We start from the raw sequence: 27,369 nt of genomic DNA, 5'->3' as shown, positions 1-27,369 counted from the left end.
CAATTGCTTCAGTGTGGGTTTTCATAATAAATTGTGGTTTTGGGGCATTCTGACATTCTGTATAATTTAATAGGGATTGTAAATTGTCAGTCGAGGACCCAAAGCTCAGTAGAAGTAGGCTGACAGAGGCCAAAGTCAGGTCCTGGACCTTCCTGGTTGGAATCTTGTACACACTGACCTACTTACAGGCTACATGGAAGTGAACAGGCACATCCACAAGCCTAGGTGTGTCTGAGCCCCTTATGCAAGGCCTGGCCAGGGGGTAGGAGGAGAAGAGGTTGGGCAACTTATGCACACACTACATGCTTACCTTTGTTTGCAGGAAGCAGGGTATGGGGCGTGGAGGGGAGAGTTAAAAAGGTGAACAGCAGCTGAGCTCTGCTAAGGAAGGAAAGTAAGCTGATTGCAGCGCCCACGTTCTGCTGGGGAATGCTGTATTTGGTATTGTGCTGGAGGAGAGCTGAACGCTGCCCTTGATGTTGGGTGTCTGGTTTTGTTCTGCGAGAGTTCAGTATGAATTAGTTAAACGGTAGACTGGATATAAGGAAGCTATGAAACATGCCTCAGAGGGAGAGAATATGTACACTCTTAGGCTTCACAAAGACTTCCGATATTGTGAAAACACTACACAGAATCACACAATTCCACCTACGCATATTTATCAATCAGAAAGCATCATGTTGAAAGCATCACACACACATACCAACAGGCAATTAATCTTCACACACGCATCATACGAAACCAACAAACCTTCAGTCTGTTTTGCGTTTCTTTCACACTTGCACATACACCTTGAAGCAGTTCAGGCTCCATATTCATGAGGCTTCTCCCTCAGCATACCTAAAGCCCAGGATTTTAAGGGTTTCAACTCAAATCTCAAATGTGATTTCAGGTTATGGATTCATAACCCAGCCATGTAGGCTTTTCATCAGCTTTAAGCCATCTATTTTAGGTTCAATTAGCTTTAACTTAACTTATCGATGGTGTTACGCAACATGGTATTTATTACGATAACGTTCATGAACGAAGGGGAAAACGATCCCACACAAGCAATTACATGCACACTCACACAGTGGGGGTACTGCTGCTTTGCCACGGTAGCTTAATGAATAAATAAGTAATAAGGGCTTGGATATTGGAGCTCATTAAAATGGGAGATGCTTCCATGACAATAAGACCTGAGGAGGGTCAGGGGGGGCGGCCGTGTAGCTCGGGCCAGTGTGGGTGGCTCTCCCCCACGTCCCTCCATAACCTGACCACATGGCCTCAGCGCTCACCTCCAAATCAACTCTGCCAGTGATGCAGCCCCCATCTTACCCTCTGCATCCCCACCTTTTCTGACACACGGCAGTATCCTCATGCATACACACCTCCAAGCACAGGCTCAGAAAGAAAGACACACACACACACACACACACACACACACACACACACACACACACACACACACACACACACACACACACACACACACACACACACACACACACACACACACACACACACACACACACACACACACACACACACACACACACACACACACACACACACACACACACACACACACACACACACACACACACACACACACACACACACACACACACACACACACACACACACACACACACACACACACACACACACACACACACACACACACACACACACACACACACACACACACACACACACACACACACACACACACGGTTAATTACCACTTAGCTCAATCACGTGGTGATCCGTCCATAAGAGCCCCCCACAACACAAACAGCAGCACACATGCCAATTATTGATGAATCTTTAATATGGCGTTTTACAAAGTCTCTATCTCATTTCCTACCACTGAGCCGGTGATTACTCTTCCAATAGCACAAGTGATATAAATAGAAAACGGCTCTAGCATATAAAGTATTACATGCATACGATTGCATAAATTAGCTTAATGTAATATCATTGCAGGGTTGTAACGAAGTGGCCCGAGCCATTTGGGGAAGATGGCTAACTTGTTTTCCCTCAATCCTTGCATCTCTTGCTAGCACTGTCTAAAACCCCCGCACAAAAATCCCACGCCGCGATAACATGTCAATAATGAGCTGAGGCCATCTATTGATCAGCTTAATTTTGCATCTATTAGCTAGGGAACGGCTTGCTCCGGGGGCGAGGGAAGCCAGGCGCTAACACGCACCGACAGGCTGGATGGAGATCATTACAACTGATGTTCACACACACGCTGTGATTGACATGGAGATAAGGCAGGGGAGAGCCCAGGCTCGCACGCCTCCCCGCACACTAAGCTAATGATACACCAAACGTGTGCTTGGTGTGTGGACGACTGTGTGTGTGTGTGTGTGTGTGTGCGGGAGCATGATAGAGAGCGTCTATCTAGAAAGAGAGTTGGAGCAGGGAAAAGAGAAGAAAAGCAGGCCACACGGCTTTGCTAATTGGCACAGTCAGACAGAGAAGCTCATAAAAGACGAAAAAGCATTTAGTGGAGCACCTCAGCTTTCTGGATCGTCTTATCAAGTCGGTGTCATTTAAGCACAGTTGAATATACCACAGAAAAGCCTGGCTTTGACCTGGAATGCACGGCTTCCTCCGAGACCGCCTTCATTCAGAGAGTCTGCATAAGGCTTTCATTATGAAAATCATTTGTTTTCCTGTGAATGAGTGATTGCAAACTTTCTCTGCTCTGTGTCAACACAGCAACCAAAGCAGCTGAAAAACACAACAGAGGAGTCTATTTTCTTAGCTGACATTTTTCAGTTTTTCTCTAAGTGACGTCGAGCGTAAGGATGGATCCATACAGGGAGAGGGCGTGCTTATTCCGCCTGCTTACCTATCCACTGCAGCACAGGGCCTGGTTTGGCATTGTATTGATGCAACCAGCTGTAATATAGGATGCTGCATGTTATCCACACAGTGAGAAAGGGAGGGTCCGGGGGCTGGAATTGCCCCTTTTACCACACCTTCAAAAAGAAAATGATTGAATCTTTGTGTACACCATCTGTATATCTGAGTTGTTACGGGGAGGAGGTCTTGTTCCGTGCCATGGAGGTGAGGTCAGAGGCACACAAAAAAAAAAAACCTTGGCTACAAACTGTGTGTTTTTGTCAGCTGAGGGATGCAGCAGAGGGATCGAGGGAGCAGCGGGAGGAGGGAGGGAGGGAGGTGAGAGAGAGGGGGGAGAGGAGGAGAGAGGAAAAAAAGCCCTCAGCCAAGCCATCAAGTTGAACATTGAACTTCACAGTAGTAGCTGCCTTTCTATGCCTCTCCTTTTGATGTTACCTCCAAAGCAAAGGATCAAAGGCTTGGAGTGTGGCGTGGGGAAGTCCCAAGCTCTTAGCCTGCCAGCCCGTGATATATGCAAAAGTCTACGCCAAAAGAGAGAGAGTGGGGTGGAGAGAGAGAGACAGAGAGGGTGCAGGGGGGAAAAGAGGAAGCTTGCATGGAATGTGGCTAAATATTATGTTTTGTGACTAATGAATGACAAGGGCATGACGCAATCAGCCAGTTACTTGCAGTGTGACGTAGAGGGGGAGAAAGTGCACACACGAGTTTTAGAGAATAGGATGTGATACTAGAGGGCTGGGCATAAAGGAAGGGGATGGGATGGGGTGGAGAGGCAGTGTTTGTTGCCCTCACAACTCCCCCCCCCCCCCTTCCTCCCCCACCCTCAACAAGCAACGCGGGACAGCCTCTCCCCTGCTTCCACCTCGCGCCAACCCCCCAGCGCCTCGCCAACATCAAGGGGGTGCGAGGCTGTGTCCTCCCGACATAAATATACAGTGTGCCGTTAAAAGCGAGGACTACAGTAAACAGAGTACACATGAAATCCTGGTTGTCTCACCGGAGCGCCAACTCTCATACACCACACACACACACACACACACACACACACACACACACACACACACACACACACACACACACACACACACACACACACACACACACACACACACACACACACACACACACACACACACACACACACACACACACACACACACACACACACACACACACACACACTGGGCTCAGCTGGGCCAAGGAGGGGAGCAGAGGTGTGCTAAACTTGACGAATCAACGAGACAAACACAATCCACACACACACAAACACAGAGACACACACATACACACCCTTTCCCCAAGGCTGTAGGATTAAGAGGTCCAGCTGGCTGACAGCAAGCCCTTCCTTCCCACGTATCCCGTCGATCTCACCCCCCCCCCCCCCCCCCCTTCCCACCCCTCACACATATAACCAACCTCTCAACAGCCCCTCCCATACCGCCAACCCAGGTCTGCCAGCCGTTTCTCTCGCTGAGCATGCCAGTAGGACACACCTGAGTTTGACATCGATAGACCCTGAGCCCTTTTCACCTCTTGCACATTATCAAAAATGGAAGAAAAATGGAGCCCAGAGTATTTAAAGAGACAGGAAGTCCTGTTAAATATCAATGTTGGGTGGATACTGGATAGGGAGCATATGCCAACATGTAGGCTACACGTCATTGGTATACTATTATTGCGCATTGTATAATAAATAAGGTGCTGAAGATAATAATTAATGAGCCCTGTTTTAGACGAATGACAGACATTGAGACCAAATGAGTGGAGAAAAACTGGAGTAGAAGGAAGAATATAAACATAGGGAGATCTAAATCCCCCCCCCCCCCCCCCTTCTTAACTTCTCAACAGCTGCCAGGTCACTTTACGAAATGTCTGGAGGAACATATGCAGCACGGTGTCGATTGAGTGTTATATCATTTTGTCGACAGGGAAGCATGTGCACTTGGATGTGCAAGAAAATAAAGGTTCAGTATTCCAATATTTGAGATGACTTGTGAAGGCATCTTTGTCCGATGGGAATGAAGATGCCAGAAAGATGTGATCAGCACGGGAACAGAAAGCAGATATTTAAAACTGATACTGATAATATCTCAGAGTTCAACAAGTCTTTAACAACTCATTCTCATAAAACCAAAGTGTTCCGAGCCAAGAAATCTAAAGCGTCAAACATTAAGTTTGGAAACCCAATACATGTATCCATGTTCCATAAAGATCCCATGGATTATATCATAATAACTCAAAAGTCTACATGGAGAAAGTTGAAATATGTAACAAATGAATTCTTGAACTTTCTTTTGACCTCGGAAATGAGTGACAGGCCTAACATGGAGGAAGGACAGGGGATGATTTAGGGAAGTTTGGGTGAAGACATAACGAGAGCAGCAATAGCAGCAGGATAACATTTCGGCGATCCCAACTAGAGGATGCTAAAACCGTGCTTAGGGCTGCCTTGCCCCGATGGATACCTAATGAGAGCAGAGAAACATCTATCTGGCGATTCACCATGATACCATCGACAGAGGTAGATCGCTACCACAGATTGGCTTGGGTGCGGTGTGGAAGGCAAAAGAAAAAATTGAAAAACAGACAAGGCTGTGGTGTAAGGAAAGAATAAGAATTAGGGAGTGAGAAATAGAGAAAGGAGAAAGCAAGAGATAGACTGGAGGGGGGAAAAAATCACAATGATGACACGTAAGTGCAAAGAGCGATTAAGGATTTACTTTCAAAAGGACTCCCATTGATCTTTTTTGATAGACCTGCAATAAATCAAACCGGATTGACTCGCATGAGAACCAAGCCTAATCCTTTAGTCAGATCCAGGAGAACTCCAACCAAACCAGCTGTTAATTTAGGCTTTACAAGATAAAGCGGGAGAAATCCAACCTGATGTACCCTAGGGCAGAGGCTTACATCATCTCTGTAAAGCAATCAACTTATTGCCAGTTTGGAGAGGTAATCAGAGCACATACTGAGAGAGGAGAGGGAGGGTGGGGGGACAAGGGGAGTAAGTGCTGGGTTGAGGGAGGGAGGTGGAAAAAGAGAAAAGTAGACAAGAGATGGCTGAAGAGGTTAGAAAAAACAGAAGCAAACGAATGTTAGAAAATCTAAAATGGGTGCACTTGAGAATGTTGTTATTGAAAAAATAAGTAATAAAATGCTTTTTCTGCATGCTGGGCAGATACACAGATCCTCTGACTGAAACAATGAATTGAAACTTTGAAAGAAAAAACATGTTTACACAGAGTACATCTCCAATTATCTCCAGAGGGTGAAGATAAAACGGAGACGAGCTGGGTAGCTGCAAACAGTAGCGCTGTGGGCTGACAGCAGGGAGTGGAGGCAGGCTTCAGCTCCCCCCCACCCCCCCTCTCCTCCTCCACACCACCCTGTAATTTCCCTGGAGGCCAGCCCAGACCTCGTCCCCATCCCCAGTGGCCGGTGCCACCTCAGCCGGGCCCTGCCAGTCGCGCTGTGGCTGCACCAAAGCACAACCATAGTAATTTAAATGGTTATTTTTGTTTTGGGGAACAAGAGGATTTTTTTTGTTCCAAGCTCTGGGCGGAAGTATTGCAAGACACCATCCAGCCCGCACTGAGAAAACCATACAGATGTCTTTTTCAGCTGCTCATTCTGTGTGAACTGGATGTCAGCGACAGCGTACTACGGGGCTTTTGGTTCCTCTTCTTCACTGGGTGTGAGACACTGCGATAGAGCCTCAAAACACCCCCCCCCCCCCCCCCCCTATTATGTACACACTGACAGACAGACTCATTAGCGCACCATCTCCCTTGCCTTTAATGTCCTGTTTACAACGCGAAACAACCAGATCAGGACTGAAATCCAATCACGGAGCTTTGCAGGGCCCTGCGTCAGCCTCGCAGGAGAGCTGAGGAGAAGCAGGCCTTGTAATCTCTGGACACTGTCCAAGAGAAACCAAACCTCAGGAGTCAAAACAAAACCACACATAAAATCAGAGTTAAAACAGCAGCCTCTATTCAGCCCGTTGTGACCCCACTAGAACACACACACACACACACACACACACACACACACACAGACACACACACTCTCCTGGTTACACTGTGTGCACACAGGGATCACTCCGACTTCGGCTGGGCGCCACTCATATCGCCAAATTGACTGAAGGTTGGTGACTTGGGTTTTGACAGAGGCTCGTTGGTGTGTGTTAATACAAACACACACACACGCACACACACACACACACATAGGAGTCATCCATGTAAAGGAGACTGCCACTTAAGCTCAACACACATCAGCCTGGGCTATCTTTATCAGCTGGGCTAAACTGTGAAAACCGCACAACAACTCTGCCCCCCCCCCCCTCCTCCCAGCCAGTCTCTCCTGACTTCAAATAATGGCCTGGCTCTTTGGCAGTCGCTGCCCACTGGCACCTCCCTCCACGGCCACAAGGTCACACGTTTAATTACACAGAAAGTAGTAATCTCGCAAGACAGATGGCAAGCAGGCCGCCTCTCAATTACTTTATGCCCAATTGAATCATTACTTATGTTATTTGCTAAATCATGGCACAGCACCACAAAACACTGGATTTGGGCGACAAGTGGGGGGGGGGGGATACAGGAGCAGATGTGTCTCTTGCCAAGCAACTGTGACAGCGATCAACAAGGCGTGAAGAATACAAACGCATGACTGTGTTAGCTTTTGGGAAAAAACTGGGAGTTTAATACCACAGTGATCAGTGCCAGAAAAAACAGACCCTTATTTCTTCTCAAAACCAAAACTGGTGCAGAACATCAGCCTGTGTGGAAACAGTCGGCTCCCGGCAGCCGAGTTGAGGAAACCGCAAGGAACGCGTCTGTTTTTTCAAAGTGGGCCAAGAGAAATAGAGTTGGGTTGTTCTGGAGGGGGTTTTTCTTCAGGACAAACGGTTTGTCATTCGGGAGCATCCCAATGGGCACGACAACCGTGTGAGCGGTCTCATCTCATCTCAGCGTCCGCCCCTATCGACGCCTCACTCGTAATGTCTCAGCTTCTTTTGCCAATGGCTTCTGGTGTTCTAGAGGTTGACTTTCCCAGCGTCTCAGACCACAGCATCTCAATCTCTGGCCAGGGAGCTCCAACAGTTGAGCTGTCCGGCCAAGAAACCAGATTCTCCTTAAGGTCAGACCTGAATGTTGCCATTTAATCACCAACTGTTAGTGAGGCCTCGTTGAGCTTGTTTAAGATGTAACACTAACACAGAGCTGAATAACAGCTAATTCATTGAGCTGTCTGGGCTCATTCATGTCAAATACATGTTTTAATGATATCATTTCTGAATGGACCACCAATGTGAACTCAATTACCAACATGTTGGTCATACCAAAATAAACGTATTGGCTGTTCATTGTCCAGGTGATTGGCTGCTTGTTGGGGCACATTACTTCCCATGAACCAACACTTATGGATTGTTTCAGACCACATATTACTGTCATGCTAAAAGTAGTCAAATGTCTGCTATGTAAAGCAAAACTTGTCTGAGTTATGTACAGCTGAGGCAATTGTTACTTCTAAATGTACCAAAGCATTAGAGGAACAACTTCAACTGGTTGGTGAGTGGCTCAAATAACTTCACACCCAAGCCATGTCCTCTGAAACTACACACGGACGCAGTGAAAAACATTTGTCCTACTGCTGACTGTAGTAAGGCTGGCTGCTCGCCACTAACTGGGAACAGTTGTGTTGAGAGGCACGTCTACTGATGTAAAATGATCTGTGGGAGCATATAGAAAACTTCCATGCATGTTTTTTTCTTTTTCTGAGTTAGTGTGAGGAATTGCACTGGCCTATAGACGGCAGCCAGCAGTTGTTCTCCCATGAGGGTGGGGAAGCATCTGGGAAGAAGCAAGCGAGCGGATCAGGAGAAGATGATGACTGGATCTGCATATTTACTGCACGGGATTTTCAGATTGCAGGACTCAAAAGTGATCCCAAAGGCGAGTGTAGAAAATGAGAAGAGGGGTCCATGGAACTTCCCCTCGAAGGCTCAGAGGGCTTACAGTAATGGCTCCCAGGCACATCTACAACCCCACTATCCTGAGAGGACGGGGGAGGCTTCCTGTTCCACTTTCCAGTTGTGACATTGCTCTGCATGGGAGAGAAGCGGCATGGCTTTTTAATACCACAATGTTCACAGGGATATCAGTGAGATTGAAACTTACCAGAGAGAAGTTAAAGGGGCATTTTTACATAATGATTTACTAGTTAGTCTGCATCTCTAATGCTGTGTAGGGTTATCAAAAGGAACTTTTTAATGTAATTTAAACTATAACCAGGCAGGGCTGAATGTTATAATCACACACCCAGAGCAAAAATGCAGAATCAAACCATACCAGAATACAATCTTTAGAAAGTATTGTATGGCATTTCTTAATCACAATTAGAGAGCAGATGTGACATAGTGGAGTATTTCCAACAATGAAGGTGATCACATGCCTCGTGTTGTTTAGCACATGACAGGTCTCACGTCGCCAATGATGTAATCATAGCATGTGTGCAGGTCTGTTAACTATCGCTGTCAATTCAAGACAATGTGGATACTGTCAATTACACACCTCGTTAATTGTATTTCCTGTGCAGTGCATACTAAAACAGCAGATCAGCTGGATATGACATGTTTGCACAATGTTTCCCACTTACCTTTAAAATATTTAAAACACTTGTTGCATAAGACCAGAATCTTTTTAAATCAAAGTAAGATTTAACGCACTTATTTTGACATCTCTCCCTATAGAAGTGCAAAGACAAGACTGAAGAATGTACGGCAAACAGAGTAGTTGCAGAAGGCGCATACAGCATGTTTCAGGCTTAAGCCTCAGGACTGCAGGGAGGCCATTTGATCCCCAACTGGGAGGGAATTCAAGCTGATGCTGTCTCCCAATGGCCCACACTTGACTGTGTTCCCCAGCTGCTGTACGGCAGGCATAGCGGACAGCACTGGCACCTGTCTTTGACAAGCCTCGGCATTCACACTGACTCTGGTTTCCTGAAACCGGCTGCCTGGCAGTCAGGTGACAAATGCTAACACACACTGTCTCCGACACAGACTGCGTATGCTCACCAGCAAACCAAATCTGAACCAAGAGGCACTTAAGTGTGATCTTAACCACTTAAAATATATCGGCATCCTAGTGAGAGAAGTCTTAGCCTCTCATGTTTCTCTGTCTGATATCAAACCCTGCCCTGATTCAGGCTGTGGCTTGGAGCTGTAAACCAAAGCTTCCCTCTACACCTCTCACCCGCCCGGCTATGCCCTAACCGCTGTTTTTGCATACCGCTCAGCTTGTGTAACCGTTGAGTGGTTTCGCTCGAGCGAGACAATGGCTGTGTGGCAGACTAAGCAGAGCGAAGTCATCTAATGTCCATGTGTTGCAAGAGTTGACAAACACAAATCTGTCCACGCTATTCAAAGGAAAACGGACAAAAACACCTTAAAGAAAATGCTTTTTATAAAAACAATCATAAGTGAAACTGAAAACGCGCGAGCCAAGAGGAAATATGTCTCGGGTGCTTAGGGCATCATGCTGAGGGCTTCCCATACTCAAAGTAAACATCGCCATCCACACTCTAATTATAACTCAATTGGAAACTCCAGAGTTCAGAGAGATTACAAAAGTCAACGTGGGTCGGAGTGAAGTGTAACAGAATGTCAACAAAAAATTCATAAAGCTTTCTCTTCTTTGTATTAACTTTCAATTACATAGCAATTAAACAGTTTGTTAGCACACTACTTGATAGCTGCTTGACACTCGAACCGGGAATTAGGTTACAGGTCTGCTCTTTTAGGGCGTTTAATTACTATGGCCTGTCACAGTGTTGCTTCAACTGCTGCATAGAGAGAGCAGTCATTTAACCTGCAGGATGTGATTGAGTTCGTGGTACGGCAAGGCATTGTGGTCGTCACTCTGCCGCCCAGCGGACCACATCCCTGTTCCCCCACCTCATTTGCAAAGCAATCCCTCTTCCCTCTCACTCAGTGCATCTTTTTGTCATTTCCACGTCCGGGGTCCATTTGTTTTGTCCGCTGAGACGGCAAAGGGGGGTGGAGTGGAGAGAAGTTGGAAACCAGTTCTCAAGGAGAATGCTGTGCAACTAAAGAGCATCTTCACATATAGCTGACAAAAAAACTACACACCATATCCACGCGGCCAACACACACTCACCTCTTCCCCGTCTGACTAATGTGCCCTGACACTCGTACATCACCCGTAAATTGGCCAAATGAATTAACCACGGGCCCTGCTTAGCTTTACGGGCTTTAAATGGATTTTCTTCTCCCCAGGTCTGCCCAATAATTGCATTTATCCATCTTGTTGAAGCCAGGTTTACACACTCGCGAAGATCATGCCAATCCCCGGATACATTTTCCGCTCTGGTGGCAAGAGTGTGGGAGATTTGTCATCGGATCATAACAGGTCATTCAAACAACAATTAGTTTGACGACTCCCGCCGTATGTCAATGTCTAGCTCCGTGTTGGACAGGACCTTGGTTGGAGCAATGAGCTGCCTTCTATCTCTTCATCTGTCTGTACATCTCTTACGTTGCCCTTCCCTTATGTCTCAGCGTGATAAATTGAGCCCTGTAAATGCTTTCTATCCATCATCCAAGCCACCAGGTTAAAGCAGCAAACACCCACAGTAGGGAAGAAAGTCGAGGCCATGAGTCTTCACTGTTCACAAACACACATTCAGACGGAGAGCAGAGGCAGGGTGAAGGCAGAGCATCAGTGGGGGTCATCTCCACACTTGTGAATGTTTGAACAGAAGTGCATTAGACACTGGGGGGGCCCAAAGGACAATTCAGCTATGTAAACATGCAGCAACTTCCTTCCCTCAGCTCCTCCAGGCCTGCACTGAGACGAGCCACTGTTTAAACAGCACACACAGCATTCCTGTGCCTGGGCCCCGGCCAGCTGCTGCATCCTCACTGCAGGCCTGCCCGGCTGCCTGAGCAGAGACAGATACAGGCCTCACAACAGCAAGGGTCATCCACAACACACAAAGGGCTTTTATAGACATGCAAAACTGGACTCGTGTAGTTGAAATGATCCAGAGCCCTATGCTGGCTTCTTAAATACTAACGGCCAGAGTTCACGGACCTCCCACAGTACAGAGATTAGCCATTGAAAGAAGTAAATTCATCACGTCGCTAAAGGAAATCTTAACCGCCTGACGCCACCTGTAATGATGAAGCTGGACATTTATCTTTATTGATATTTCAAATATGCAAAGTGTGGCAGCCATAAAGATACAGAAGGCAATAAAGAGGAGATACAGAGCCTCCTGGTTCTAAAGGGCACTGTGACGTGGCATCACATGACACAAAGGCCATTCCCGCTCAGTGATGCCAGTCTCTTATCTCAACTTCCGATATGACTGTACAGGTTTTAGAAGGACACCTTAAATCAGAAATGTACCTTTTGCTATGCCATGCTGAGGGATAGTAAAGTAAAACAACTGTATACAGTATAGTCCACTTCAACTTCTACAGAAATGTAGGGACTCAACACAAAAGTTAAAGACTGTTTATATATAAGCAAGACATCCCAAAAGGGACCATTTTTTATTTATCCACCAACGACAGACTTTGGAATTGTGTGGTGTTAATTCTGGACCTTAACAGAGGTTGTTCCACTTAAGTAACTTCCAAACCAAATAAGAGAGCTCTCACTCGTAACAGTTTAAAAACAAATGAATTGCCACATGGAAACCTGCTGGAAAAAGACTTTTGTCCCATTGTGGGTAAGACCCATCATTAGTGAAACCAGAATGCAGAATAATCATCCTTAAATGATTCCTGTGCCAAAGTATGTAAACTCGTAGAACCGTAAAACATGTGCAGCACTAATCTGAATGTAATACTTAGCACAGAGCTTTAAAAAAACAAAAAGCATCTGTCATTCAGGGTTTGACTAAAGGAAATACAATCATGACATCCTCCTTTAGTCAATGCCTTAGCAGTGGACATTATTTCAATCAAATATTCATTTCAGGGTGTCTACACTGCATTGTTTTTCACCACAGGAGTGCCACTGTCTGTTTGTCAGCCAGTTCATTAGCTCCTCTGTCCGCCCGTCCGCTCTCCATCTGGCTGTTGGTCAAGGCCACTCATCTCACCTCGGGACATTGTCCAAACAAGACACTCTATTCACTCTGACCCCTGGAGGGAGGAAGCCAATTGACAATTCACTCAAAGAAGTGAGTCAATTTGTTCACTTTTGGAATTGACCCCGAACCACGGCTGACACACCGGCCTCTCACTAGTGTGGAATGAATATTAGCAACCGGGAGGATTTAAAGCATTTAAAGCATTTAAAACATGCTGAAACAATATCCATATGTTTTCAGTGTACTGCTACGCATCTTAGTACAGTTTAACTTGCGTAGACACAATTTAGGGTTAAGAGAACAACAAATATTTGAAAGTCCATCTTATATGTAATTATTACAAATTAAAGCACTGTTTTTCGACCATTTGCAAATACATTGTAATGTTTTTATGATTACACTACCAATCATTTTGCTTCATGCTGCGTTTTTCTGACCGTTTGTTGGACACGTTACCTGCACAATGGTTGGCAGTCCACTGCTCACGTGCAAGGCTTAGGCCATGTGTTGATGTAACAAGCGGTTCACATGAAATGTTATCTAGTGCTGTACACAAGTTGACAGCTGTCTCTTTAAAAGAGGCGTATTATTATTTTGTGTAAATAGGTTTCTAACAGCTGGTTAAAGAGCTAACATGGGAATTTACTCCTAATCTGTTTTCCACTGGAATTGGTTCATCAACGAGATGAAAAAAAACAACGCTGTTCCACACAGCACGCCAGTGTAAAGGGGTTACATTTTATTAGCATTGTGCATTATAAAAGTAATCTCGGCAGCATTTCTTTCCTCCTGACAAATCCTACAGTAATCCGCAGATTCATTTATTTCTGCTTGCACTCTGAAACCTCCCTCACCTTTCGCGGGCAGTTATGAATCCAGCACCTTTTACGACAAACAAGCAGACGATCACCTCATTAGCCGACTCACTCCGCTTCCCTCACGCGCACGTAATCACACAAACACACACTCCTCGGAGCTTATCCTGCTACAATTAAAAGTTTAATTAGTAGATCAAAAATACATTGACTGGAGATTTATCACCTTAAATGCACAGATGGGAAGGAGGCATTCCTCCATTATGTGCTAAACACATAATGGAGGAATGCCTCCTTCCCATCTGAGCAGATTATCTGCATAAACAAATTCCTTTGACAATTTTAAGAATAGAGATACAAACAGGGTACAAAAACAAGACACCATTATACTGAATGTGGTGGAAACTAATTTAGATATTGCTTATAGTTTCATATGTTTACGTTGTATATGTTGTAGTTCGAATTTAAATATTGCAGAATATAGGAGCTCAAACTATTAAAGATCGTGTTTCTATTTTATGTTGAAAATATAATTTACTGATGAGGAAGACTCCTCTATTTTCTACCATGTTCCTCTGATTATTCATGTACAAGAGAAAAAAGGAAAAGCTTAAATGAAATGAGATAACTACAAACTATTTAGCACATTAGCATGAATGAGATTCTTCTTCTGTGGTACGTTGCAGAGCATTCTACCACATCTATAAAAGGCTGGTGTACCACAGGTGTTCTCTGCACACTGGCACGCCTAGTCATTATCTAGCCCGACATGATCATTAAGAGCTGTGATGGCACCTCCTCCCTCAAAGCACACACAGACACACACACACACACACTACAAAACCTCCAGTGGAGACTCAAGCAGTCCCTATCAGTTGTTGTAAAAAGGGGTGAGAGGGGAAGCTCCTTTCTCAACGAAAAAGCATGTCAGCGCCGGTGCACTTTGACCCTTCCCAAACACACTCCGCAATCCAAACAGAAGGCCGGCACCACCAGAATTCCTCCAGCGTCACAGCGGCTCTATTACCGAGATCTTTTAAGGAAACATGTTCTGATGACGATGAGTGTGGGAAACACGAAGAGCAACGTGGGGGGGGGCAGAAACCGCACACATGAACACATGCCTGCTCGTCAAGCGTGGCTGAAAACTGAAACGTGCATGCTCCAATCTGTGTTCCTCTCTTTTTTTCCTTCCACAGGAAGATAAATGTGAAGCCTAGGGGCGCTATTGTTTGGACATCTAACCAGGAACTGTCGCTGCTCTCATTGCCCTGGCATTAACAGCAATTATGCGCTCTATTCAGACGGCTTTTGTGCGTCCGACCCCCAGCCCCCCCGCCGTCGCCCCAACGTCCCCCTCCGCTCACTCACTCACACACACACACACACACACACACACAGGGCCCAAACACACATTTCCCGCTTTTCTCTGCCCCCTCCTCCTGCCCCGTGCTTTCCCTCCCACTCCGCTACTGCTGAACTCATTTGGCTACTGGAGCACTCTGCTCCCATTATGAATGAACTAAGAGAAATATGCACATTCAAGGCAGGGAAAAGACGAAGAAGAAAAAAAGAAATGCACATTCCAGAAGCATTTCTCGAGTGATACCTGAGCTCAAACTATTCTTCATGTAACACCCTTTGGATGTCTTACCCACAACAACAACAACATTTTAAATTACAGCTCAACAGAATAAAATACTTTTGAGAAAATCTTAAACACTCATCAGCCTTTCTAGAAAAAGGCTATTCTAAAGGTTTTGTAATTATGACACTTTGTGAAAAACACCAATTCTAGGTAATAATCTCTTGAAACCAACTTATCCTAACCTTCATATCTAAAAGATGCAATCAATAGTCATGTTAACCTTATCTTTCAGCTGAATGCAGCGCAGTACCATTGCCAATAAAATCTCATCATTTATAATCTATGTGTATTCATTCAATAAGCCTTTATTTGTAACAGCTGCATGTAAGGTCACTTTATTGGCTGGAAAGTGAGAATAAGCTCCACATTCTACAAAACAACACATGTACTTATACTTGGGCACAGTTAACAGGGATGAATGAATCTGATATTCGTTATCAATCATGAATTTGAAAATGCAAAAGGGGGAAATGTATTGACTCAAAGTTTGGTGTGAATTTGGGTTTTAAGGATTCCAAAATTCAGAAAAGGTTTTAAATGAAAAAGGAATTAGCCAAAGATTCAAGGGAATACAAAATGTTGTGTCTGCCAAGGAAAAAAAACCTAAATAGAAATAAAGCAACATGGTCTGTATATAAATACAAATGTAACTGGTGGCCAACACGCACGCACAATAATTACATTTCCATGTTTTAAGGGAGCCCCAAGCCCTGTGGGCCAGGAGCACAGCTAGCCTATATTTAACAGATGACAAAAGTTGCATTCCAGATGTACAGTACTATCTTTGTGTTGAGCTCTATAGAAATGCATGGGAGAAAGAGGGAACGAGAGGGGGGTGCGGCTGGAAGAGGAGGGGGTTTACACTGGGGGCTGGAGGGGGGGCACCAGTGCACAGCTGCTAAACTAATGCCTTTTTTTCTTCGCTCAGGCACAGAGAAGCAGAGTGTGGTGGCTCACTGACAGAAACAAGGAAGGATACAGGAGGTGAAAATGAATTTATCCATTCTGAGTATAATTTGTTTTACCAAAAGAAAAAGAAAAAAAAATACCCAGGCTGTGCTGTGACTTAATGAGTAACAGGCATAATCTGTTACATTGAAGTCAAAATTAGGCATCAGATTAGCTGTTATTACATTAAAAACAATGAAGTCAATGATTTAATTAAAAAAAAGGTTCAGCCCCAAACCAGACTTGACTGCAACTGAACGTTAGCTACACCCAAACCCAGCTCTCACTGCCACCAGGGAACCACCGCTCCCTTTGCACTAGTTAACAATCTGATTAGAAACACTCAAACAGATTTTTTTTTTTGCATGTATTTTTTTTTTCTAGCAGAGTGACAGATCGACGAGCGCATAAGCTCTCACACGGCTCAGCCTGCCAACATCATCAGCATTAGACAATTAAGCCCCGCTAGCTGAGAGAGAAATATATATATATCTTCTCAGTAAATATTTACTGCACAAATCTTTTACATTCATTCACCAGGCACTAACAAAACCTCTCTTTCTGAGTCCCCCCCACCACCTCCCTCCCTACATCTGCGATTCATTGACTTTACAATTTACCACATGTCGAGATGGGAGAGGTCGAGCCTCCATCTGAATCACGGCACAAATATGCAAGTGATTTATTGTTTTAAAAACCCTGGGCCGATTTAGTGCAACTCCACTTTTCCTGAGCATTACTCCTATTGGCAGACCATGAACAATTACAGTTCGGACTAATTAAGCTCAGAGAATGTGCTGTGCACCACTAATGTCTAGCAGGCCCCAATTTTAATTTAATGGTGCCAAACTTTGCTTCCCAGCACACCCAACCCCCCCCCCCCTCCACTAACTTACCTCCTCAAATCCAAAGCAGATTGTGCTTTTTATGACTGTGTATTGAGTCGAAGAAAAATAAGGACCTTTTCTTTCCTCTCTCCTCGCATAGGATGAGAGAAACAGCAGAGAGAGAGAGGAAGAGATGGAGCACAAAAAGGAGTAGTGGGAGGGAGAGAGAGAGCGGGAGCCGCTTCCGCCATACTTTGTAAACAAAAGTGATTTGCAAGACAAAAGGAGCGCAACCTTCCAACTAAATTCAGAGTGCATTTTGCGGCTGGAGGCTCAAAATACGGCCGCCGTCGTCGTGCCACCAAACCCCCCGCGGACACCAATTAGGCCCTATTAACATGTAAAGCCAATTTGATAAGGTGTGGGCCCTCTCCCTTAAATCCGCATTAAAACTATCTTTCCTCTTGTCACTGCCAAAAACCCATTTACAGCAGGCGAACACACATAATCCATATGATATACCATTGTTATGTTTATGCTGCTGCCACATTTAGGAAAGATACTGTCTGTCTGTGTCAATTATAACAGATAAGGCCACAGCAATGTGTGCACGTGAGCACAAAAGAGGTGGTGCTGCATTCACTTCTGCATGTTCATTACAATAATCCGACCAGAAAATCCTCCATTATTATGTCTTCCCAAAATAAGAAGAGAAAGGAAGAAGTCAGCCTGTATGGGAGCGGATTTATTTTTTTAAAGAAGGCGAATCTGCGACTACAGGAGCGATCCTGGCTCGACAACACAGCGGAAACAAAGAGGCAAAAGGGGAGAAAAGCTATTGTTTCAACCACACAAAGCCTTTGCAGCGTCTTGTAGTAGAATCGCCACGGGTTCTGGGAGCGTCTTTTTTCACTCTAAACACAACGTAGGATGCTTGGTGTTGCGTTTTCATCCCCCCTCCACTTTCTTGTTCTTTTTTAAACTACTCGTAATTATAGGTCGAAACTCAAAACCTCCGCCAAAAGTCTCCAGGCTTGGAGAATTATGGGGCCAGGGGTGGCGTCAAATATCTTAACATTCATAAGTCCGAGAGGCAGTAAATAAAGCCAGTGGATTTACGGCCCTGCAGCCCGGGTGCAGGAGAGCAGGCCGTCCAGATCCCGCTCTCCCTCCCTGAGCCTCTGCGTCTCCAGACCTGTTGAGGTGTGATGTTAGCCCACAGCACCGCAGTTAACCCGCCGCCTTTTTTCACAAGCCCTGTGATAGCATCGGCAGGAAACAAAAGGTAGACAGAGAGAGGAAGGGAGATAGAGAGAGCAAAAGGAGATGGAAAACCGGGGTGAACTGGGCAGGCCACTTGTCCAATTCAACCTGCACCCAGTGATCCAGCAGGCCTTTGTGTGAGGTTTGGGGAGGAGGGAGACGGCAGGGTGAGGAGAGGAGGAGACGAGGACAGGAAGGCTTTTAAAGCCCAGGCACCACATCATGTCAAATTGCTAAATGATACTAAATTGTGAGTCTCCTTGGACTTAGGTGGTAGGAAAAACAAATTCGCACTGATTATGGCTCCCAGAGGTCAGACAAATTATGGTAACCGCCACACTTTTTTTTCACCCACTTTGGACATGCAAAAACAAAAATCACAGAAATAGGGGGAAATGTCAAAACAGATCAGGGTTAAGTGCCAACTGACAGAAAAAAAATCTATTTGTATCAGAATTTTGCACTGAGAATTACCTGAATTTTTTCCAATATAGGAATCATATTTACATTTAAAACATTATAATTAAATCAAACAACACAGCTTTAAAGGCCTTCTACATCCTGAAAATAATTGTACAGCATCGCCTAAGCAAGAGGAGCAGAAGAATGAAAATGAAGGGAAAAGCAGCTAGAATCAAAGCCTTTCATGACAAGACAGAGAAAGTCTCATTGCAATAATACCAGCAGTCATATTCAGTGCCTCACATGACATGTTAGGGAGCAAGACAGCTAATCAATGTCCAGGTGAATTATTTATGCCAGCTTTAAGTCTAATACATTTATATTACAGCGGCCGCCGACTTCAAAGCTCTAATGGCTGGACACACAGGGCGCTGCAGACAGTGGGGGCCGAGGCTCTACAGAAGGAAGATCACCGCAAGCCGAAAAACCATGTTCATCATCTGCACTGTTCAGGTAGATCTGGGAATTCAGCTGTGGAAAATGTTGTCTCTTAATATGCCAATAAACACCTCCTCAAAAATCAGCAGTGGCTTTTTAGAGATTTTGTAATATTGTAAATAAATACAGTGGCACAGAGAGGAAACTACACAACAGGTAACAAATAAAGGGACGTATATATTTAAGTATAATAATAATAAAAGATCCTTCTCTTTCTGAAAATAGTATTTCAGGGGTGGAATTAAGGGAGCAAAGGTCAACACTGCCGCAGCATCTTCCAGCCATGCTGCACAATTCACTACATTTCTTACTGCTGCATAAGCACAATGAAATGAGCACTACTCGGACTAGCACTACGCACAAAGAAAACTACAAACCTCTGTCACTGACACAAGGAAGTGCCTCAGTTTAAACCATGTGTGTTGTTGTGAATGTGTGTTTATGTCAGTACTGATGAGAATAATGAGTGACTAATTCCACATACCAGCCAGTACCGTTAACAAGGCTGGCTGACTAAGAGGGAAAGAATGGCACAATGTTCTCACATGCTGGGAATAATAAAAATCTTTTAAAAACCATAAAACACACATGCGTAGAAAGGATTGTGTAAGCATCACAAATTATTTGAAACCCTGGGCAATCAAGTTGAACAAGAAAACAGAAATTGTGTCAAACACAAAAGAAGGCATTATGTATCAGATGTGCATTTATATTTCAAGGTGTGCACAGCGCACAAAACAAAAAAATGGAGGTAACAAATATCAGTTTCGTTAGGCAAAAGCTGAGCTGGTGGGGGGGTGGAGGGGGGTCATATTTCCTAATGCCTGGTCTTTGCCTTAACCTTGTAAAATGAGATGACAGGTCCTAAAGCGCAGACTTGTAATTGCAACCGTTTAAAATAGGGGGGCTAAAAAACACCCATGGTTGAGAAAATTATGCCGCTTAAGGATTGCTATTGCCCAGTGGGACCTGCGAGGTGCTGAGCAAATGAGTAAGTGTGCATAATTATAGCATAGCTGATTGTGTCTAAATAACATGAATTTATTTATAAATATGGGTTAACATAGCACATGCTTCTTTTATTTTTTTAAAGGCAGTGTATTCCTTATTAGAAGCATATGGCGCACATGCAGAGCACAGCATAGTGTTGCACAATCATTCCCATTCAATAAATAATTTTAAATAATAGATATCAAAAATAAGTAATTATTAAATGATTTAGAAGAAAGACAACTCTAAAATGTTAATGCATGCACCTTTCAAATAATGCCTTTACAGGTTTTGACACATGCAAATCACTTTGCAAAGGTCATTTGCATATTGATTTTATTTGTGTGCTTTTACATTGCTTTACACTGCTTGCAGCGTGTCAGAAAGCCAGTGTAAAGGTCTCAAATGCTCATGCAGCTTGTAATAGAAAAAAGGGCATGTTTGATGAGGCTGTGCAAACACAAGCCAATTGCATTATTCAGTGGGTTAAAAACATGCACTTGGAGCCTGGAATATAGGACAATAATAACATAATAGAATAATATTTTCGCCATTTGATATGCATTTAATTAAAAAGTTGTTCAAGTAAAATTTCAGACAGCATTTAAGAAAACAAAAAGGCAAGTGCACAGGACCTGCCATATAACCAGAATGACCATTTTCATTGTTTTGGATCCTAGCGCTTAGCACTGTTAGCATGCTAGCTGCTGCCCACGACAAACACGCACGAGCTGCCTGCAGGCGGACATGCATGCCACTGTACTGTACACTTCACGAGCTGCAAAACTTGGCTCTACGCTTTTATCCGCTGCACTTGCGGGTGACAACACTCTGTGTCCGGCAGACAGTGTCTGCCCAGACCCCCTGTGAGTGTGTGTAGTGTGTGAGGATTGTGTGTGCACATACGGTTGTAAATAAATGAACTTACTGTGCGTGCTGTTGGCGAAAGTGATCCATTGGGAAGGTAGGGGCTTGAGAGATCGGGGATCATTATAAATGGATAGCCCGGGTACGGTGGGCTCTTGAACAGCCCTCCATCTTGCCTTTTCGCAGCTAACATGGCGGGGGGGAAAGAAGAAAACTTTTTTTTAATAAAAGCGGCCTTGAAAACTTTTTTCCCACAAAATGCATTTGAGGAATAAAGCGGAGGAGATGTCCTCCGTCAGGCACATATAATGTCATGGTGCAAAAACAGCCAAGAGAGGAACAATAAAGCAGAAACTCACCCTCTTCTAAACTTTCTCTTGTTTTGTCTCTGAAAGTTTCAGATCTAGGCGGAGGCCGTCTTTCCGCCTTGAAATGCAATGAAACACAGGGATTGCGTTAAAGTTAACACAACGGCCGACGAGGGTGATAGTTAACTTTCTTTTTTAAGTGTCTCAGCGTGACAATGTGAGAATTATGAAGGCAGCAGTTTCACAGAGCCGGGGAACAGCGAGCCCCGCGTTTAATGCTGCAACTTACCTCTGAATCCGAAGAGCTGTTTTGATTCGTTTCCGACTCGTTTACAAGAGAAGATTTGACATCGGCTAAATCCCTTTCTGCCGAGAGGTTCTCCGAGATTTTCTCTTCCTGTTCTCCTTCGTCTTTGAAGGAAATCATTTCATCGTTTGCACCCAGATCGTCCCCTCCACCGCCGTTGAGTTGCGGCATTTTTTCCCGTGCAAAAATATTTTGGAGGGCAAAACACGAAGTTTTAAACCCTTGATCTCGGTGATCAGGAAAGTCCGAGTTTAAGTTTTGGTTCTGTATTGGCGTTTTCCAAAGCTCTGGCGGTTGGTAGAAAACTAAAAAAGAAGGGAATCTTGGCAGAAAAAGGAAGCCGGAGAAGGAGCCGAGCCGCTCGGTTTGAGTGAGTTGAAGTTGGTCGGAGTGGTTTTCAGTTCAAAGGCGGCTCTGATTGACAGATAGAGAGGGATGGAAATAGAGAGAGTCTGGATTCAGGATTATTGACAGGGAGAAACACACAAGAAACTAATGAGATTCAAACAGGGAGGGACTTGAAGTGACGTTTTCATAAATACGAGGAAAAAAAAGAAGAAGGGGGGGGAGAGAGAAAAAGAGAGAGGGAGGCAGGAGGAAGCCGGCGGACGACTGCAGAGAAAAGCATGTGAGGAGGAAAAAGCCAGTTTGTGAGCAGGACAGTGATGGTGGAATAGGAGGAAGATAGGAGTTACTTGTAAATGTGGATTAAACGCACATATGGGCGGTCTCCCGGTGAAAAAAAAATGAAAAGAGGGTTCTTCCTCAGGCTATGTTGCAACCAGTTTGACTCCACCATTCCCTACCAGTCTGTCACACAGGGGCCACATTAAGTTAAAGTTTATTTTCTTTTTCATGCCTTATTTGAATTCTAATAGTCACCTCTATTCAACTATTCTAATAGTTGGTTTATAAAATCGAGGCCTATCAAAGCAAGCTTTTAATCCAAGCTTGTTTTCTTATTTTATCTGCTTTGTCAGTGCCTCAGATCTATTTTTTATTATATTAGATAATGTTCCCTCAGATCTATTTTTTGGGATGCATGGTGTTATTGCATCCTGCTTTGTTGACAGGTGTGATGTCCTCTGGGACTAACCTGAATTCCTCCCTGGCAGCACAGACAGAGCTGTTTTTATTTCTCTCTCCTCCCTCAGCAACCAGACTGGACACAAATAACTGATGCTCCATTTTTGTCTCTTCTTCCTACTGAAATACAGCCTAAATAGGGCATTAGTAAGACAATGCCTGTAGGTGATTGCATTAAATACAAATAAATAAATTGATTACATAAATTTAAAAATAGGTGTCTAATATATTAATGGTAACAACAAATGTATTTGTCCTGTTTTTTTTTTCATTTCACATGATATGAAGACATTTATTGTATTTAATGTGTTCCAATTAATTAAGAAATAGGATTTGAAGAAAATATAACAATAAAGAAAAAAAGGTTAAATGTAAAACATACCACAATTTCCTCGGATAAAGAAAACAGGTTATTTAGGGACACACGCAAGATAACGTATAAAAAAACCTCCCGTTGCATAAAATAATGTATTTAAAAGCAAAAGGAGGGGGGGGAACTTGATGCTTGCTCCAGTTGAACAAGGGGGTTGTGTGTGTGTGTGTGTGTGTGTGTGTGTGTGTGTGTGTGTGTGTGTGTGTGTGTGTGTGTGTGTGTGTGTGTGTGTGTGTGTGTGTGTGTGTGTGTGTGTGTGTGTGTGTGTGTGTGTGTGTGTGTGTGTGTGTGTGTGTGTGTGTGTGTGTGTGTGTGTGTGTGTGTGTGTGTGTGTGTGTGTGTGTGTGTGTGTGTGTGTGTGTGTGCGCGCGTGGGGGGGATGTGCTCAGCACCGGTGATTCACTAACCTTATCTCATCTGCTCAGGAAATGCCATTTCTATTATAGCCGATATTAGATGGAGCAATCACAAAATCAACAAGGAATTTAAAATGTAACTGGCAGAAATAGAGCTGATACATACATCCAGGTGACACTTACACTGTGTTGCAACATGGCTGACTCCTTGCAAGCAAAATAAATACATCTCTATAAGATCAAAACAAAACGTAGAATTGCTGATTAAAAAAATATATTGTTTCATGTCAGGGTGCTGTTAGACGCAGGAAAACAAATGTTATGACAGTAATTCCTCTGTATCTGCCCTCAGAAGTGTTGTCAAACAGCAGTGAGGGGGGAATTATGTGCACAGTGTAGCTCCAAAGTGTTAATCTGCCTACCAACGCACCTAGACCAGGCAACACCATGAAAATCAGACGATTCCGCTCAATGATCACTGATGTGCTTTATCTGGATGAGGTGAAGGCAGTGTTTGTGTTAGCAACCAGCAGTGTGAGGGAGCAGGGAGGAAGGGAGAGTCTCTGGTTCTCATCCAGTGTGTGTTGAAGCAGCCGGTAGAAGAAGAAGAGGCCCCCCGCGGCTCGGGGCCCTCCAAACCTGAGCCCACACAGACCAGACCAAAGCAGAGGAGCTCCAAGCTGGCCTCTCCCCGGATTGCCTCAGCAGGTACCTGAGAGTTAACTGGGGGCTGGCAGCGTGTTATCATGCCTGCCGTGGGGACACCTGCCTCTGATGCTGCCCTGGTGATTCTAATCTGCAGGACCCTTTAATAAGATGATGATGATAGGCTGCGTCGATGCTGCTCTGAATAGTGGAGCAGGAGCATGCTTTCTGTTGCTGTTTTTGTTTTTTTGGTGGTGGCGGCGGCCTCACCTCTGCTCCATGTGCAGCTGTGGTTTGGTGGTACAACTGGGGATTGTTTCATCCACGCACTTCCATGTCTCAGTGTGTGGAGGAAGTCAGAGGCGTCACCAGCGTCTGATCACATGACTTCAGCTTGTTATTGTAGTCTTCATCTGCAATGATGATAAATAAATACACTGATTTTTAGATTTTAATTAAATGATAATCAATTGCAGATTTAATTATAATATTTGTCTGTGGCCAATACACATTTAGCTATGAAAATACATGATACAAATACTTTAAATAATTAATTATATGTCATTGTGTAACCTTTCAGACAGCTCTGTTGGAATTCTTCTCTGTGTGTCTGCTACTGTAGGAGGTTTAAAATGAAATATAGTAACACATGTTTGCCTCTTTTATCAATATGTATGTTTTCTTTTTGCCTAATCCTGCCTATGTAATGCTACTATCATTTAGGCAATAAACAAAACATTATAAATATGGCAAATAAACCAAAGAATCTTTATTTATTGCTTTAAAAACATAAAACAATGAATTTCCAATATGTAATAATTGTCTTTGCTTGTGTGAGGCATGCTTTTTATTTACATATTTTTAGGATTGCACTCTTAAAAGCAGCCAGTAATCAATTGTAAAGGTTTTTCTAGGGACATTATTTATTTTAATGTAGAATAATTAAATATTAGATCTATAGTCAGTCAGCGCTATTAGAATACGCAGAGTGAATAAAAGACCCCCTTAATCCTCTGAATCCACTGCACATATGTTTATGTTTGTTGATCCTGTGTTTTAAAGGGGTATAAATAAATAAAAGAAATAGATCCGTCAAACTAAATGAACAGTGTGCATTGGAAAACCTTATATGATATTGTATTATTGTTTAATGTGAATTTGATATTTGTCATATAATTATGTTTTCACACGTTTCCAAGATTGTTCTGTAATTTGATTTAACAGCTTTTACTCTACTTTTACATCTACAGTACGCGGTTAAATGACTGTCTCATAAAAGAAGAAAGAATTTTCCTGCAAAATAAATTCTACATAAGTACTCAAAGAAACAGATTTGAAAAATTCTCATAGAGAACACCAAACTACTTTGAGAAATCACCTACTTTTCTGTGAACACCCTCATTGTTTCATCTCGAGCAAGGAAGGCAGCAGCAGCAGCACACAGTGCACTTCCTCTGTGTTTGCAAACAGTTAATTACCCATCATGCATCCATGTTGCCAACCACACCAGCTAAAAGGTCTCTCGTTGCTGATTAACATATTCCTGCTGGACATTTTCTATTTTTTCACTCGCAAAAAAATGCTTGTTTTATGGTAGCTGTGTTTTGATTTATTCCAGTAATAAAGTTTGTTCTCTTGATAAGTGAAACTTAACATTTTACTTTAGACAAGTGCACATTTCCTCTATTATTGGGAGAGATGCTGTTAAGTATTTTGGCATTTATAGATAATGCTGTCGTTAGCCATAATTACATGTACTAATGGTCCTGTTTTTTAAGAACGGACAGGAGAGAGAAGTATATAAATGGACTATTTCATATTGTATGTTATTCATATATTATTATATAATTCATTAGAGTAAAAGCAAATCAGAGAATGAATATCTAGATTGTGCTTGCATGAATAGTTAATTGTGTGTTTTCTAATAGTGTTCTTATTACTGTGCTTGTTAAATTCAGCATTTGACAGTTTTCTATGAAGAATATTTCTGTGAGTACTTTTCTTTTTTTATCACTGAAGAATATGTGCTCAGTCTCTGCTGGCTTGGAATTGTTACTCCATACATCAAAACGATGAAGAAAAGATTTGGGAGGAAAGATTTGGAAATGTAATAATTGTATATATATTGAATACATACTGTATGTATATATATATATATATATATATATATATATATAGAGAGAGACTTTATATATTTTGTTTATTTTTGTATACTTGAAGAAGTAGTTCCTCTGCTCTCTTGTCTCTCAGCGTTTTTATGATTTGTCACAATAGCACAATACATTTGATGAATACAAATAAAAGCTTTGTTTGAAAGAAGTATGTTCTTAAGTCTTCGTGTTATGACGACCAAAGCTAAGGTTACTGAATGGGGGCAACATCTTTTATCATACATAGAAAAACGGTTTGAATTGTTATCAATGCGCTCACGTACAGAAATGCAGAATGTCTGTTTTCTGAAAGTCAAGAGCACATTAGTGTTGAAAAGCACCTTATTGAAACGATGGCAAAATATTTTTCCCGTGTACAATCCACAATCACAATGAAGACAGTGGAGAGAGAGGATAATAGGGTAATGAACAGTGAGTCACATTGGCCTGTGACTCTGCACTCATCTAAAATCAATACCAACCTCCAGAGATGTCTCAACTAATATAACAAACAGCCCAACAAGCATTTCATTAGGGTTAAAAGTTTATGAATCAATAATCAAAATCTCAGGATGCAGAGCCTTATTTTTTTTCCCCCCCTAGACAAATCCCAGGAGTGGGATCCGGAGTCTGGACACTCATGATTAATGTAGGTACACTGTTGATATCACTGTAGGTTTTGGAGCGGAGTGTCTCCAGAACTGATCCACACAGCATCGTGGGAACCGTATTAAGCCGGCTACGTGAGCTGTCTCCCGTCGCCTCCAAAACAAACAGCCAAGCGTTTTTCAGATATGGACGCGATAGTCATTAATCAAGGTCCCAGGCAGGTCCTGAACTCTCTAAACATGGTATCCACCAGAGAGACGAGGTAACCTGCAGTCTGAACCGGCGGCCAG

The 27,369-nt window shown here is 43.5% G+C and overlaps 1 protein-coding gene across 1 annotated transcript in view; it reads right to left on the bottom strand.

Moving 5' to 3' along the window:
- LOC117465006 (transcription factor 7-like 2) overlaps positions 1–22,374 on the bottom strand; it is an 84,464-nt gene extending 62,090 nt beyond the window's left edge. Inside the window, 3 exon segments of the mRNA XM_071206776.1 lie at positions 21,307–21,431; positions 21,605–21,671; positions 21,843–22,374. Coding sequence (XP_071062877.1) covers positions 21,307–21,431; positions 21,605–21,671; positions 21,843–22,031 — 381 coding nt within the window. The 5' untranslated portion in view covers positions 22,032–22,374.
- Positions 22,375–27,369: the final 4,995 nt, after the last annotated feature.

This window comes from Pseudochaenichthys georgianus, chromosome 19, assembly GCF_902827115.2.
Source record: "Pseudochaenichthys georgianus chromosome 19, fPseGeo1.2, whole genome shotgun sequence".
Taxonomy (NCBI): domain Eukaryota; kingdom Metazoa; phylum Chordata; class Actinopteri; order Perciformes; family Channichthyidae; genus Pseudochaenichthys; species Pseudochaenichthys georgianus.
This window is presented reverse-complemented; position numbering and strand designations above follow the sequence as displayed.